The following is a 15505-nucleotide window of genomic DNA, read 5'->3' on the forward strand; positions in this document are numbered from 1 at the left end:
TGAGCTGCTGTTTGATTTGAGACAAATTCATTTAGCTTCTATGGGTCTGTATCTCACAAAAATTTGGGGAGCTCTGGCCAGAAGCTGAGTTAAAGTCCCACATATTTCTTTCTTTCTTGTTTTTAAAAGTTAATTTAAATTATTTATTGTTTAAAGTGTTAAATATGTTTTCTTTTTCCACCATTGACCTTTCCCGGGCCACTCCCACCCCTCAGCACATGCCCTCACCCCTCTACTGACTGTGTCCAAGGGTTATGCTCATATGCATGCATACTAGTCCTTTGGTTGATCTCTTATCCTCCCCACCCCCCTTCCCTCTGAGGTTGGACTGTCTGTTTGATGCTTCTATGTCTCTGGATCTATTTTTGTTCATCAGTTTATGTTGTCCGGTATATTCTACAAATGAGTGAGATCATGTGATATTTATCTTTCTCTGATGCTTATTTCACTTAGCATAATACTCTCCAGGTCCATCCATGCTATTGCAAATGGTAAGAGTTCCTTTTTTTCTTTTTCTTTTTACAGTAGTATAGTACCACAGTTTTGTAGATGTACCATTGTGTAGATATATCACAGTTTTCATCTGCTGATGGGCACTTAGGCTGTTTCCAAATCTTAGCTATTACAAATTGTGCTGCTATGAACATAGGGGTGTATATATCCTTTCTGATTGATGTTTCTGATTTCTTGGGATATATTCCTAGAAGTGGGATAACTGGGTCAAATGGTAGTTCCATTTTTAATTTTTTTAGGAAACTCCATACTGTTTGCCACAGTGGCTGCATCAGTCTGCATTCCCACCAACAGTGCACATCCTCACCAGCACTTGTTTGTTGATTTGTTGATGGTAGCCATTCTGACAGGTGTGAGATAGTACCTCATTGTCGTTTTGATTTGCATCTCTTGGATGATTAGTGACTTTGAGCATGTTTTCCTATGTCTATTGGCCTTTTCTATTGATATATCTTTTGAAAAGTGTCTGTTTAGGTCTTTTGCTCATTTTTTTTATTGGATTTCTTTTTTTTTCTTTTTTTCTTTTCTTTTTTTATATTTTATTGATTTTTTTACAGAGAGGAAGGGAGAGAGATAGAGAACTAGAAATGTCGATGAGAGAGAAACATTGACCAGCTGCCTCTTGCACACCCCCTACCAGGGATGTGCCCGCAACCAAGGTACATGCCCTTGACCGGAATCGAACCCGGGACTTTTCAGTCCGCAGACTGACGCTCTACCACTGAGCCAAACCGGTTTCGGCTTGATTGGATTTCTTATCTTCCTTTTGTTAAGTTGTATGAGTTTCCTATACATTTTGGATATTAAACCCTTGTTGGATATAACATTGGCAAATATGTTCTCCCATGCAGTGGCTCTCTTATTTCTTTGTTGGTGATTTCTTTTGCTGTGCAGAAACTTTTTATTTTGATGTAGACCCATTTGTTTCTTTTCCCTTAGTTTCCATTGCCCTAAGAGCTGTATTGGTAAAGATATTGCTATGACATATGTCTGATATTTTACTGCCTGTGGATTCCTCTAAGATTTTTATGATTTCCCATCTTACATTGAAATCCTTTATCTATTTTGAGTTTATTTTTGTGTATGGTGTAAGTTTATGTTCTAGTTTCATTTTTTGTATTTATCTGTCCAATTTTCTCAACACCATTTATTGAAGAGACTGTCTTGACTCCATTGTATGCTTTTGCCTCCTTTGTCAAATATTAATTGAGTATAATGGCTTGGATTGATTTCTGGATTCTCTCTTTTGGTCTATATGTTTGTTCTTATGCCAGGACCAAGGAGTTTTGAGGACAGTGGCTTTGTAATATAGTTTGATATCTGGTATTATAATACTTCCAACTTTGTTCTTCTTTCTCAGGATTGCTGTGGCTATTTGGGGTCTTTTTTTATTCCATATGTATTTTTGGAGAGTTTGTTCTAGGTCCATGAAATATGTGATGGTATTTTAATGGGGATTGCATTGAATCTATATTGCTTTGGGTAGTATGGACATTTCAATGATGTTGATTCTACCAATCAATGAGCAGGGTATATTCTTCCACCAAATACGTATTTCTTATATCAGTATAATAGATTGTAAGATAACAGAACCTCCCACCCCCAGGATAAGCAGACTCTTCTTGATGAACTTTCAGATAGTTTTCAATTTCCCCCACTTTAAACAGCTCTAAGGACTGTTCACATATTAGTTTCCATTGCCCTAGTGTGTACATGTTGGCAACTGTGTTCAGTTATCTCAGAATAAAATTCTGACATGGGAGGGCTGGGTCATAAGGAGTGTACATTTGCAGTTTGGCGTATATGTGCCTTTGTCCTCCTGAAGGGGATTGCAGAGGCAGCCGTTGGTCACGATAGCCGCAGTGCTGTCAACCTGTACTTGTGGCCACTTGCAGCCCAAGCACCAGGAAACGCTGTGTGCTCTTTGAAGCCCACAAAATAAGTCACAGGAGTCATCCATCTTTTGGTAAATTTAAGGCTGGCCTTACTCCAGTGTGAAGGAAGTTCTTTGAGACTGGAGGGCTATCCTAGTAAGTTAAGTGGACTCCATGGTTCTCCAAAAGCCCAGTTAAATGCACTTCCAAGCTTACCCTCACAATTCAGCCCCTACTCCATCCCTCTCAGCAGGAAGAGAAATGTCCTGGCAAGGAGTCTGGCCTAAGCACTAAAATGTTATTACTCGTAATTCACTGCTGTTTCTTCTTATAACATCCCCCAAATTTGGTTATTGCTGAAGCCCCTTCCTGCGTCTGATCTGATAGGAACTTTGGAAGTGCATGGGCAGACACACAGACACGGGCGTCTGCTCGTTACACATGTACTCAGAAGCCAGTGTCTGCTTCCCGTCCCATCTCCAACACAACAGCCCCTCCTGGTGCAGCGTTCTCTGAGGGGCATTGGCAACTCAGAGCATATCCAGAGAAGAGTGTTTTCAGACTGGCAGGAGTCCTTTAAACTGTGGTCTGGAAGGAATGGCTTTAAAACTGAAGAAACTGGAAACGTTTTAGTCAAGAAGAAAAGACTTTGGGATGAGGTGTGAGGAGTGGTGAATATGACGCACAACAGGTGTTTTAAAAATATTTGAGGTCTTGCCATATGGAAGGGGAATTTGACTTTTTTGTTGTTACCCAGAGGAGAGAACTCAAAAGCTGTTAACTTTTCTTTGGAATGTGGAAGCACTTCTTAACACGGATAGGCCTCCAGAGACGGTATACTCACCGTCTCTGAAGTGGGTCTAGTAAATCTGGGCAACTGCTGGCCCAGGGCTCTGCGGAGCGGCTTTAAGTGATGGGAATGGGGCTGGTGATCTAGGAGCCCAGCCCACTGAACCCAGAGGCCACCTAATACATGCTGGGTTTTCTTCTAACCCAGCGTGTTGACAACTACTTCTGCCGGGCTCCTGTCTGGCTACAAACCGCCTGCTTCCTTCCCCTTCTTGCTTTCTGTCCCGGGTTCTTCCAGGTCTGACTCTGCTAGGTGATCTTGGACAGTATATCCGTACATACTGTAGCTGTGTTTCTTGATGTAAATTAAGGCACCAAGAGGGGGGGGTTCGTTTTCTAAGCCAAAAATTAGAATCCTGGCTCCCTGAAGAAACTATCTGCTCTGCCACTGTGGATGGACTTTGTGTGTCTTACCTCCCACTGTGCCTTCCGTCTTCATTCTTTCCTGTAAAATGTGGCCTTGCTTTCCAGTGGTAGAGTCTTTCAAATAAGTAATGGTTCCTTAATTTGTATAGTACTTTCAGCACACAAGATAATTTTACGTATTTTAATTCTTTTTTTTTAAATATATTTTTTATTTATTTTAGAGAGGAAGGGAGATAGAGAGACATAGAAACATCAGTGATGAGAGAGAATCATTAATTGGCTGCCTCCTGCATGCCCCCTACTGGGAACCAAACCCAGGCATGTGCCCTGACCAGGAATTGAACCATGTGTGACCTCCTGGTTCATCATTCGACATTCAACCACTGAGCCACACCAGTTGGGCTACATATTTTAATTATTTATTTGATTCTAAAACTACCCTGCAAGGTAGACAGTAGCATCTTCACATCATTATGTCTTGATACACAAAGAAACAGATGCAGAGAAGTTAAGTGACTTGTTTAAAGTCATAAAGCAAAGAAAGATGCCTTAGAGAATAAAGCAAAGAGAAGTGCCATTACATGAACTCTTCACTTGAGGATCTGTTTTTACCTTGGACTTGAAGGTAAACACAATATGTATATTTGGAGTGACTATTTGGGAGGTTGGGGTAGTGGTCATAAATGACTCAGGATTGTCCATGAGTTGATTATTATTGAAGGCAAGTGATGAGTATATGGGAATTAATTGTATTATTATCTCTACTTTGGTTTAAAATTCACCAATAATAAATTATTATTTTTGTTTGCTTATTTCTGAAGCCTAAAATTCAGATTTGGAGGGGGAAATGAATTTTTTAAAAATGTGCTTTGGAGAACTTTGAAGTACAGGGCTGTAAAGTGGGCTGGCCAAGGCCTAGCAGATTAAGTGAAAACGACTTTTTGAACCAGGTTCTCCAGTGCTCATGTCTCTCCATTCCATATGCTTTCCTCCCTCCTCAGACTCTTTCAGTATGGCTGGGAAGAAAGGTTGAGACTTCTTGGTTTGGTTTGATTGATTCATCCCGTTTTCTCTACTGTCAGACTGAATCTAGTGACTCAGCAGTGGCTTCTTCCAGAGAATGCTGGGATGAAGCCCTCAGCTCCACACCGGGCCTGCCCTTCGGTGGTCCCCGTTCCACTTTGGGCTATGTTTGAACTTGCTGTCTGGATGAAGATAGGCATGTTTTCTGTGGTGAGATCAGCACTTGAGCTAAGAATTTCTTGTTTTGTCTACTTAACTTTTTACCTGGCTCCAGAAAGTTTCTCTCTTCATAGTGATTGGAAACCAAATGCTTTATGTACACAGGGCCAGGGCAGGGCCAGGTTCTTCTCCTGAAAAGTTCAAAGCCACATTCTGGCCTCCTTATCCTCTCCCTTGAAGGAACAACCAAGTGCCAGGAACAAAACTCTCTGCACTCCCCAAACAAATACAAAACAACAACAGAACAAAAAAGTTTATCCTAGGACACTGTGTCCCTCCTGATTCCCAGACTTCTGTGGGGCAAGATGGCTCTCCCTTTGGAATTGAGGCAAAGTGAGGGCCATGCTAAAGTTCTTAGGCTTGGGAATGTTCATAGATACAAATGCAGCTTTGCTCCACAGCAAAAGTACATCAGCTCTGTCCCCCAGCCCAGAAGAATAGCAGGTCAGTGCAGTATCTTCACCCGGCCTGTCCGGTGTTGGTCTGTAGATGTGTTTACCATTTTGATCTCAGATTTTAGATGTTGTAAGGGCAGTGTTAACCCTGAGATGCAAAGCAGTAAAAATGCTCAAAGTGCTAGTAAGAAACAATGTGCAGTGTGCAGAAATAGGACTGAGAAACAAATCTGCCAGGGAGAGAAAGGGGATTGTTTTTATGTAACTGACCATAACCACCAAGAGAAGAAAAATAAAGAAATGGAAAAAATTTGAAGTCTGTGGCAAGAGGACCAGCGTCATTAGTCTGGTTAATTTAGGAGAAGGTGGGGTGTTTGTTCAAGAACTTAAAAGCTAAGCTGGTGGAAGTGCCACTGGTGACATTTCAGATGTGAGCCAAGGATGGTCTCCTAGATACCTGGCCCTCCCGGCCTTCGCCCTGCACTCAGAGTAAGTGGCGTGTGGCCAGCCTGGTGGCTGCGGGAGCTGCTAACGGGGTTTCTGCTGTACTTCAGAGATATGGAGGAGGGGTTCTCCTTGTTTTTTAAGTATGCAAGTAATACATAAATACATATTTGAGGTTAAAAATTCAAACTTCACTGAGAAAATTCCCCATGACCATACAAGCCCAAATCAAGCCCCTCCCTAAGGGAACTACTTTATCCTTTGGTGTGGATCCAGGCTTTTCTTCTGTGTATTCACCTTATTCCAGGGACCTATAAAATGGTCTGGGTTCTTCTTTTATGTTAAGTGAAACTGTACTGCTGCTGCCTGTGATTTTGTAGCATGGATAAGCCATAATTTAGCCATTCTTCTAGTGATGCACATTTAGGTGGTTTCCATTTTGCCAACAGTGCACGGATGCCGTGAGCACCCTTGCTCATTCCTCCTTGTGAATGTATTTTGCTCTAGAGTGGACACTAAGTAGAATGATCAGGTCAAAGGGAATGCCTTATGCTAATAGAGTCTGCCATGCGGCCCTCCAAAGTGACTGTGCTAGTTTACATGTGTCTGGCAACTGCATGGATTTTCATTGTAGATTTAACTAGTCTCTTCAGGAAAAAAGATGAAAGGAGTAGAAGCATATGCTTGATTTTAAAGCTTCAAAGGATCTCCTGACATTTGGGGCCAGAGAGTGTGGTGGTGAAATGTATAAGGGAACTGCAAGTTTAAAACCTCAGTCACTTCAGCTTTAAGAACAAAGGGGCTTGGGCTCTGACCTGAGTGTAGGTGGTAGCCACTGTGCCAGCTATGGGGCTATGGCGAGTGAGAGCAATAAGGGCAGGAAGGGCAGGTTTTGCCCAGTTACAAGCCTTGGGGAAAAGACTCTTGTTCCCCATACTGACAGGTGTCTAAACAGATGGAGCTGTTTTAAAAGAAAAGTGAAAGCACTTGCCAGTTTAATGGGAAAGGGTCTTTTAAAATGGTGAGCAAGGACCTGTTTCCTTACAGAAGGGCCTGGAACAGCCCTGGCCGGTGCTCTCAGTGGTTAGAGCGTGGGCCCAAGCACTGAAGGGTCAAGGACACATACCTGGATTGCAGGTTTGTTCCTGCCCTGGTCAGGGTGCATGCAGGAGGCAACCAATCGATGTGCCTCTTTCACATCGATGTTTCTCTCTCTCTCTTTCCCTCCCTGTCTCCTTCTTGCCCTTCCCCCTTTCCTTCCATTCTCTCTGAAAATAGGGAAAAACCATCCTCAGGTGAAGATTAACAACAACAGAACTTTAAAAAAGGGCATAGCACACAGTGGATGAAATAGGATTTGTCTGGTGACAGCTACAAACTGCAGTAGACAACCCTTTGCTGAGCTCCGTTTGCAGTTGAGGTTTCCTGCCCTGGCCCTGTGTGTGCAGACCCGAGGCGAGTGCCTGGGATTCAGTCCGCTCCTGGGGAAGCCGCCCATTGCTGGTAGTGGGCCATTCGGAAAGGTCTGCAGCCCCCCGAGACTCGCTCCCGGCGAGGGTCTCCCGGGCTTCAGCAGCCCACAGCCTCCTGCCTCCCTTGCTTTAACCCTGTGTCCGTTGAGTTTTCCTGCATATAAAAGGGATTTTTCTTACACTTCACTTTTTGCATTTATGATTGTGACTTTGAGGGAGAGGATGGAGGCTGGAAAGCCAGAGGTTTTGAGAAAATACATAGGGAAACAATTTTTTAGTCTCCTCTGACTGGCTTTCTGATCCTTGGTGATTCCTTTGATTCTAGGCAAAACCTAGAAGGAATATCCTTTGTTTTCCTTCAGTTTTGTAAGAACAAACATGTCTCTTCTTGCTCTTTTTATTTAATCAAGTGTACAGCACATCCACTTCCCAAGCAGTGTCTTGCAACCACATTTAGCCAAATTAGTATCAGACAGAATTTAGTTAAGGGGAACTCTCTAATCAAGCATTCAAATTAACTTTTCAAATTACAAGAACTGCATTCAGAACTTTAAGAAGGTGGGAGGGGGTTAGTTCTTGCTTCGCTGCTTGACCAGTTAGAAAAACCTTTACAATTGGCCAGCATCCAGCTATGAAGAACTCTGCCTGCTAGCTACAAAAGCTCATGACACGTACGGAGAATCTGTTTCTCTTCCTCTCCCATACATGATTTGTTGTCTTATTGTTATTTTTTCTTACTCAGGAGGAGTTAGATTTGAGGCCCTGCAGTGGGGCTGTTGTGCAGTTATGCTCCTAGGATCTCCTCCTCCATGAGGATCTTGTCTGCTCTGCATGTGTGTGGAGAGGAGAGGGGTGTCAAATTCCATTGGTTTGTACCAAGTGAAGCCTCTAAGCTCCAGAGTATCCCGCTCTTATCCTCTCCTTGCAGGGCTCAAATGTTAAAGGGGCATTGCCCAGGACATGATTACTTTTTGCTCTCATGTGATGTGCATACTAGTATATCACTGCTCTCAGCTGTTATCAGAGCTTATAGGTAGGCCTTGCCTCACCACTGCTACAAGGCTCTGAACTTTGGCTTGGGGATGGGATTCGGAGTAGGGGTGGGTAGGCAGGAAAGTGCTCACTCACTCACAGCTTTATTTGGAGCCCAGGAGGGAGGAGAGCCGGAGTTAATAGAAAAACATGCGTGCTGATCTTCCCCAGTGAGGAGAGAGTCTGCGGCCCTCCATTGGTGGGTGCTGGCAGGTGGAGATAGAAGCCTGAAGGAGGCTCTGGGTCTTTGGGTGCTAGGACCGTAAGGGTAGTGCCTAGGATCACACCCCCTCCCAATGAGCATAGTATCATGCTTGTGTTAAGGACTTCAGAAATGTAATCTGTGGCAGTGGCATCAGGCTGTCCTATATCCTATGACCTCCTCATATTTGGAAATAGAGTAACAAAAGGGTAAATTAGTCATACACATTCTCACGCCCTTCCCCCCTTGGCTTAGAGCCAAGTTATAATAGGATTATGTGAGGGACCCAGTGAGGACAGTGGTCAGACTAAGAGGCTCCAGTTAGGAACTTCTGAGCTGGGCAGAGGCCATCAGGACTGACTTTGAACTTTACCTCTCCCACTGCCTAAGCCAGAGCTGGTTCATTTAGCAAAACCTCCACGTTGTCTCCTTCTCTCATGACGGGTCATAAGGCTGCCTGGGCCTGTGCGGGCTTGTGTTTCCGCTCCCATAAATATATTTTAGTTTGTGGGCCTTCAGTTGACTGTAAAGGGGTTATCTTCCAATCTCAGAGGAATCCTTCTCTGAGCCCAGCTTCACCAAGCAGCCCCCAGTGGCTGCAGCAGCAGCGTGGACCTTCTCAGGAAGGAGGGTGGCGTAGGCAGTTGCCAGGGTCTCCCCATGTGTGCTGGTTTCACCCTGGAACTTTCTGGAGACAGGAGGGCAGGCTATCTGACCTTCCCTACCAACAGTCTGTGCTGCTGCGGGTGACTCGAGTACACCTGGCATTTTAGAGAAAAACTGCTAAGCCCTCCTAGGAGCCAGCTCTGTCATCATCTCTAGGCCACTTGGGGCCTGGTTGTGAAAGTAACCTGTGAGGACCTTCTTTTTGTGTGTGTGTGTGTGTGTGTGTGTGTGTGTGTGTGTGTGTGTGTGTGAAGACCGTCTTAAAGACCAGAAAGATGGAGACTGTTGCTCAAGAGACCATATGGCTATCCTGTTGTTCAGAAGTTTGACCTCAACGTTGACAGACGCCAGTCTGCCAGCCTGTTTTGGCACCTCCTGTCTTCCTGGCCTTTCCAAAACACCTCTGCAGACCAGCCGCTTATTTGACACCTGACAGTGTCAGCAGGATTTCCTGCCCCTGCCCTCTGTCCTCAGAAAGCATGTGACAGCGCAGAACACTCAAAAGGGCTTTTGATTCCCAGGCTCCCAGCTTCAGCCATAGAAACCCACTCTTCTGGGCTTCAAAAGACAGCCTGAACCTGTTCTCCTCGGACCAGTATGGTAATTTTAACCACTGGGATGGGACATGGGGGTGGGATGGGAGGGTTGCTTTTTGCTTTGTGAGCTGTTGTGTAGAACATCACTAGGACTGTCGTTTCAGAGAAAGGACAGTCATTCTCCAGAGTTGAATTAAGAACTCTTAGAGAATATATTTGTTTCTCAGTATTTCAAAGGCAGCACTAATTATTTTGCAAACAATTGCTGTTTTCTTTTGCAACCCATTTCCCTAGATTTTGCTAACTTATATCTGGCACAGTCCAGCTTCAAACCACCATGACTAAAGCTGGATGTTTGGGAGTTGGGTCAATTTGAGGGACCAGTTAGAATCTGCACACCCACACCCTGTCCCCCAACTTTTTAAATAGTTCTCGCCAGGGAGTTGTTTATTAATGGGGATAGAGGCATAGAGTAACAAAACCTTTCTGTCAACAAAGCAAGGGCAGAGCTGTACCTGGAAGCTTCTGGACCCTTTTTGCCACCCTGAGGTGGTATTTCCCCTCCAGTGAATTTGCCAAACAGGCAGCAGCTGAGGGAGGTTTCTCATGGTACTTGGAGACGGAGCTCAGAGCAAGAGGGGAAAGACCTGCCTTTGGATCCCAGAGAGCGCTCTGCTGCGTGGTTTGGGTAGGGGTCCGAGAGATTTGCATCTTAATTGCTTGGTTAGGGTACTTCAGGCAGTCTGAGAGGAAGAGGGAGGCGCTCTCTAACCACTGGGCGGAACAGCTGGGCCTCTGACTGAGGCCGAATTAGCATTTGAAAACCCTCTGAAGCGGGCTGAGAGCTTCCTGGGGTGAGCGCTGGGGCCTGAGGGCTGAGACCCACCGAGGCTTCACACAGAATGGGGCTGAGCATCCAGAAATAAAGACCAGAGCAGACTCAAGAATGAACCCTTTGTGGCTTTGTCCCAAGCTTGAGAACTGTGACCAAGGCTCTTTGATTGTTAAGAAAGGCTGTTTCTTGGCCACAGCAGAGCTAATACATCTAGTTCTCCCGTCAGGCAGGGGTAGGGAAGAAAACACTGTCCCCGGCTACGAGGTTGCTCCACTCCTGCTCTTTAAACCTTTCTGTGTGTGGCTATGCTTTCTCCTCACCTGCCCTCCTTAACTCGCTAGTACATTGCCAGAGCTTATCACACACACCAGGGAGGTGTGTTGGTCCTAGAACAGCAACGGGGTCTGTTTCCCGTTCCTGCTTTACAGTCTCCTCTCCCAGCTGCCTAACTTGCACTCCTTCCCAAATTAAGTGTACCTTTAATTTTTTTAATTAAAAAATGTATTTTATTGATTTTTTACAGAGAGGAAGGGAGAGGGATAGAGGGTTAGAAACATCCATCAGCTGACTCCTGCACACCCCCCACTGGGGATGTGCCGTAACCAAGGTACATGCTCTTGACCAGAATCGAACCGGGGACCTTTGAGTCACTCTATCCATTGAGCCAAACCGGTTTCGGCTTAAGTATACCTTTTAGTCATTCTTCATTTAAACAGTTCAGGTTTAGACAACATTTAATAAATGTCGATTCTAGTTCATAAAAGATCATGGCTTCAAACCTTTCCAGTCCTTTCCCTATTGCCAGTCTAAGTACCTTTCAGGTTTGGGGTATACGTATTTCTACAGACCAAAAGTCTGCTAGACCTGAAGCATTGGAGGGACTGGCCCAGCTTTTTAAAATCAGGAGTGCTGGTGCCACCTAGTGGCAACTGCTGTTAGCTACAGGCTCTGTGGCTGGTCCTGCTTCCTGGTAAAGGAAGTAGGGCCTGGGTGGAGTAGCTGTACTGTATTCCAGGGCAGGCGTGGAGTCATAACATGCAGCAGTGGAGAGCACTCTAAGTGGGTGCTCTTTTCCTACTTACAGAAGGGGAAACAGGCTCAGAAATTGCCCAGGGTCACAACTAGTAAGGGGCAGAGGCAAGTAGGAACAGGGCTTTCCCAACTGCAAAATTAACCACGATGCCATGATTTGCCAATGCCAGCAGGAGATTTAGGTGGAAACTGGACAAGGCTTCCAGTAACATGAGTAGTGAGGACTCTCTTTCCTCTTCAGAGCTCTGACTCAGTCCTGCTGTTTTTGTCAGTTTGATATGACTCACTTTTTAATTCTTAACAGCTCTAACCCTTGATCATTTCAGTTTTAACAAGGTTAGGTAAGCAACAGTATCTGTTAGAGATTTAAAATATTTTGTTTTCATTCAATCATTTTGAAGTCATCTACATTACAGTGAGCAACACTGATTTTCCCTGTGTAGTGTTGTGATGGAAGGTTTCTATTTAAAGGAAGTTTGCTTAGGTTTTTAAAGTGAGTCAGTTTTAGTGGGGAAGGGGGAGACACAGGTAGGTAATAGTACACGTGGTACACAGATAGATGTAAGAAATCCTGCCAGTGTTACGGATAACTCGGAAGTTTGGGAAATATTTCCCTGTGCTCTGTCGTCACTGACTTGCCCTATGACCTTGGGCAGTCTTGAGGGTCCTTTCTTCATTTGTAGAAAATGAAAATGTTGGACTAGGTGGTCGTTCGGGTCACCTAGACTTATAATAAGTGTGGTGTCTGGGCATTATGAGTGAGGCCTCTCCCATGCTGGGTGCTTACCTGGAGGAGGGGGTGAAAAGGAATCCAGGGCGTTGGCCTGGCTTCACACACTTTGCCTCTCCCCCAGGTTCCTTCCTTTTGCCTTCTTTCTTTCTTTCTTTCTTTCTTTCTTTCTTTCTTTCTGCCTTTCTTTCTTCTTCTTCTTTTTTTTAAATATTTTATTGATTTTAGAGAGAAAGGGAGAAGAAGAGAGAGATAGAAACATAAATGATGAGAGAGAATCATTTATGCCTCCTGCACCCTCCCCCCCCACCCCACTGGGGATGGAGCCCACAACCCAGGCATGTGCTCTTGGCCAGAATAGAACCTGGGACCCTTCAGTCCGCAGGCTAATGCTCTATCCATTGAGCCAAACCAGCCAGGGCCTTTCTTTCTTCTTAATATCTTTATTAAGATGTAATTCACATACCATGTTATTCATTGTTGTGACACCATCACCACAATGAACCCTAGAACATTTTCATCACCCCCAAAAGCAGACTCATACCAGTCACTCTCCATTCCTCCCTAGCAACCAGTAATCTATCTGTCTACATAGATGTGCCTGTTCTGGAGATTCCGTGTAAATGGCATCATATATGGCCTTTGGGGACTGGCTTCTTTCGGTTCGTGTAATGTTTCTAAGGTTTGTGATGTACACTGTTGAATAGAAGTGGTAAGAGTGGGAATCTTTGTCTTGTTCCTGATCTTAGAGGGAAATAATTCAGTCTTTCACCAACAAGTATGATGTTAGCTGTAGTTTTTTTTGTAGATGCCCTTTAACAGATTGAGGAAGTTCCTATGTATTTGTAGTTTGAGTGTTTTATCATGAAAGAGTATTGAATTTTGCTGAATGCCTTTTCTGTGTCTACTGAGATGATTGTGTTTTTTTAAACCTTTAGTCTATTGACATACTTTTTCAATATTACATTTTTTTAAAGTTACTTTTATTTTATTTATTTTTTTTAAAATATATTTTATTGATTTTGTACAGAGAGGAAGGGAGAGAGATAGAGAGTCAGAAACATCAATGAGAGAGAGTCATCGATCAGCTGCCTCTTGCACACCCCCTACTGGGGATATGCCCGCAACCAAGGTACATGCCCTTGACCAGAATCGAACCCGGGACCTTTCAATCCCCAAGTCGACGCTCTATCCATTGAGCCAAACCGGTCCCGGCTAAAGTTACTTTTATACCAACCTTGCATTTTTGGGTTAAATCTCACTTGGTCATTGTGTATAATCCTTTCATATGTTGCTGTGTTCAGTTTGCCTGTATTTTGTTGAGGACTTTGTGTCTATGCATCAGAGATATTGATTTATGGCTTTCTTTTCTTATGGTGCCTTTGTCTGATTTTGGTATCAGGGTAATATTGGCCTCATAGAATTAATTGTGAAGTGGGACTTTTTTAAAAAATAGTTTGTGAAGAATTACTATTAATTCTTCTCTGAATATTTGGTAGAATTACCAGTGAAGCCATCTGGACCTGGACCCTTTAATTGTGGATGAAGCTTTAATTACTAATTCATTCTTTCTACTTTTGACATTGTTTCTAACTTGAAGATACTTATAGACATGCACTTCTGTAAAGGAGAGGAAACCTGGGAAGAGTGAGTTCAGAAAGAGTTTAGAAATTTGGGGGTTTATAATTGGCTCTGCCTGGAGCCAGGCTCTCTCTCCCCTTTATTATTTCATGTCTCTTAGAGGAAGAAGTCTTTCTTCTCTCCCTGAATGAATGCTTTTGAGGTTAGGACCAATAACCCTAGAAAAAGTAGTGTATAACTTCACCTGACACAGGAGGGAGTATTTAGACCAAGACAAATGAGAGCAGATGTGCTTTCAGGCCTTCAGACTGGTGTGTGTGTGTGTGTGTGTGTGTGTGTGTGTGTGTGTGTTTTCTGCCTTGCTTCAAATATTGATAAAAAGTGAAGGGACCTCAGCTGTTGAGACTCCCTAGGTTATATGTGATAGACCACGGTGAACTGCCATACAGCCATTTAAAGAATGAGGTAGCTTTCTCTGTGCTGATGTGAAATGATTCCAAGATATATGAAATGTACAAAATGGTGTATATGTATTTGAAGAAACAAGATAGAGAGAACCTATAGATACATACAGGCGGTAAATGCCGAGTTCCTTTGGAAGATCACCCAAGATGAAAGTCGGGGGTAGTGGAAGACTTCATACCACATAGGTGGTTTTTCCCTTGTGGCTGTGCAGCCTTAAACTTTTTGAGTGATGGATCTGTGTGAAGGTCAGTGGTGAGGCTATGAGGTGGTTGTGTTTGCACATATTTCTGTTGGGCAGCCTGGACACAATATCTGTGTCCTCATGGAAACAGCCCCCCGCCCCCAGGTCTGTATGTCTCTGCCGCAGTGTGTGAGGCACAATTTAGACTTCTGTTTAGTCTCCAGTGTTCCTCCCTGAGGAACTGTCCCCTAAATCTGTCTTCCTGGGGGAAACTGCTGACAGGTCTCAAAGGCCCTGCAAGGTGAGGTGTTCTCTTCTGAGCAGTCTCAGCAGTACATTAAGCCCTGGTCTGTTTGTCCAAGGTAAAAGGCTTTCACTGCCCTCCAGTCTCCTATTCAGGTGGCACCACAATAAAGCACTTTATTCTTTCTTGGTGGGTCCAATCATGACTGTCCCCCACCCCCACCCCAAGAAGTGAAGGTGCTGGGGAAGTGGAGCAGATGCCAGAATTCTGGCTTTGGACTTGCCAGGCCAAGTGAGCATGCACACTAGCAGCCTGTCCTTTTCCGGAGAAGGCTGGCAGAACTGGCCAGAAGGAGTGCATTTGGCTTGAGGGAAACATTCAAACCCTGCTCTCATCTGCACGAATGCTTCCCCTCCATCATAGACTCCCTTGGAAAACTTGGGGGGCTGAGGCCTTCCTGCCTGGGTTTTTCAGATCCCAGGTTGAGTTCTGGGCCTGGATGCAGGGCCTCAAACACCGAGGATTCTCTTGTCTCTCCCACAGAGAACACCTTTTGCAGTGGGGATCACGTGTCTTGGCACAGCCCTTTGGATAACAGTGAGTCAAGAATCCAGCACATGCTGCTGACAGAGGACCCGCAGATGCAACCCGTGCAGACACCCTTTGGGGTAGTTACCTTCCTCCAGGTGAGGCACAGGTTGGACATGGGCAAGAGCCTTCCCTGTAGGAAACGTCTTGGGAGGGCAGGAGGGCTTGGGTGAGGGGAGTGAAAGGAACGGGAGATTTCCTTGTTCTTTTCCCATTTTCTCCTCCATCTGTTTACCATGTTTATTCAGAAGGTCTGAT

At 44.5% G+C, this 15505-nt stretch overlaps 1 protein-coding gene across 2 annotated transcripts in view; it reads left to right on the forward strand.

Annotated features, from left to right (window-relative positions):
• The window catches only part of SUFU (SUFU negative regulator of hedgehog signaling), an 88931-nt gene that overhangs the window by 35358 nt on the left and 38068 nt on the right, over positions 1 to 15505 (forward strand). For both annotated transcript variants that reach the window (XM_084903872.1, XM_084903873.1), the window contains exon 4: positions 15203 to 15345. In XM_084903872.1, the coding sequence (XP_084759998.1) occupies positions 15203 to 15345 (143 nt within the window). The remainder of the gene's footprint in view (positions 1 to 15202; positions 15346 to 15505) is intronic.

Source organism: Pipistrellus hanaki, assembly GCF_964339955.1.
Source record: "Pipistrellus hanaki genome assembly, chromosome: 14".
NCBI classification, from domain to species: Eukaryota; Metazoa; Chordata; class Mammalia; order Chiroptera; family Vespertilionidae; genus Pipistrellus; species Pipistrellus hanaki.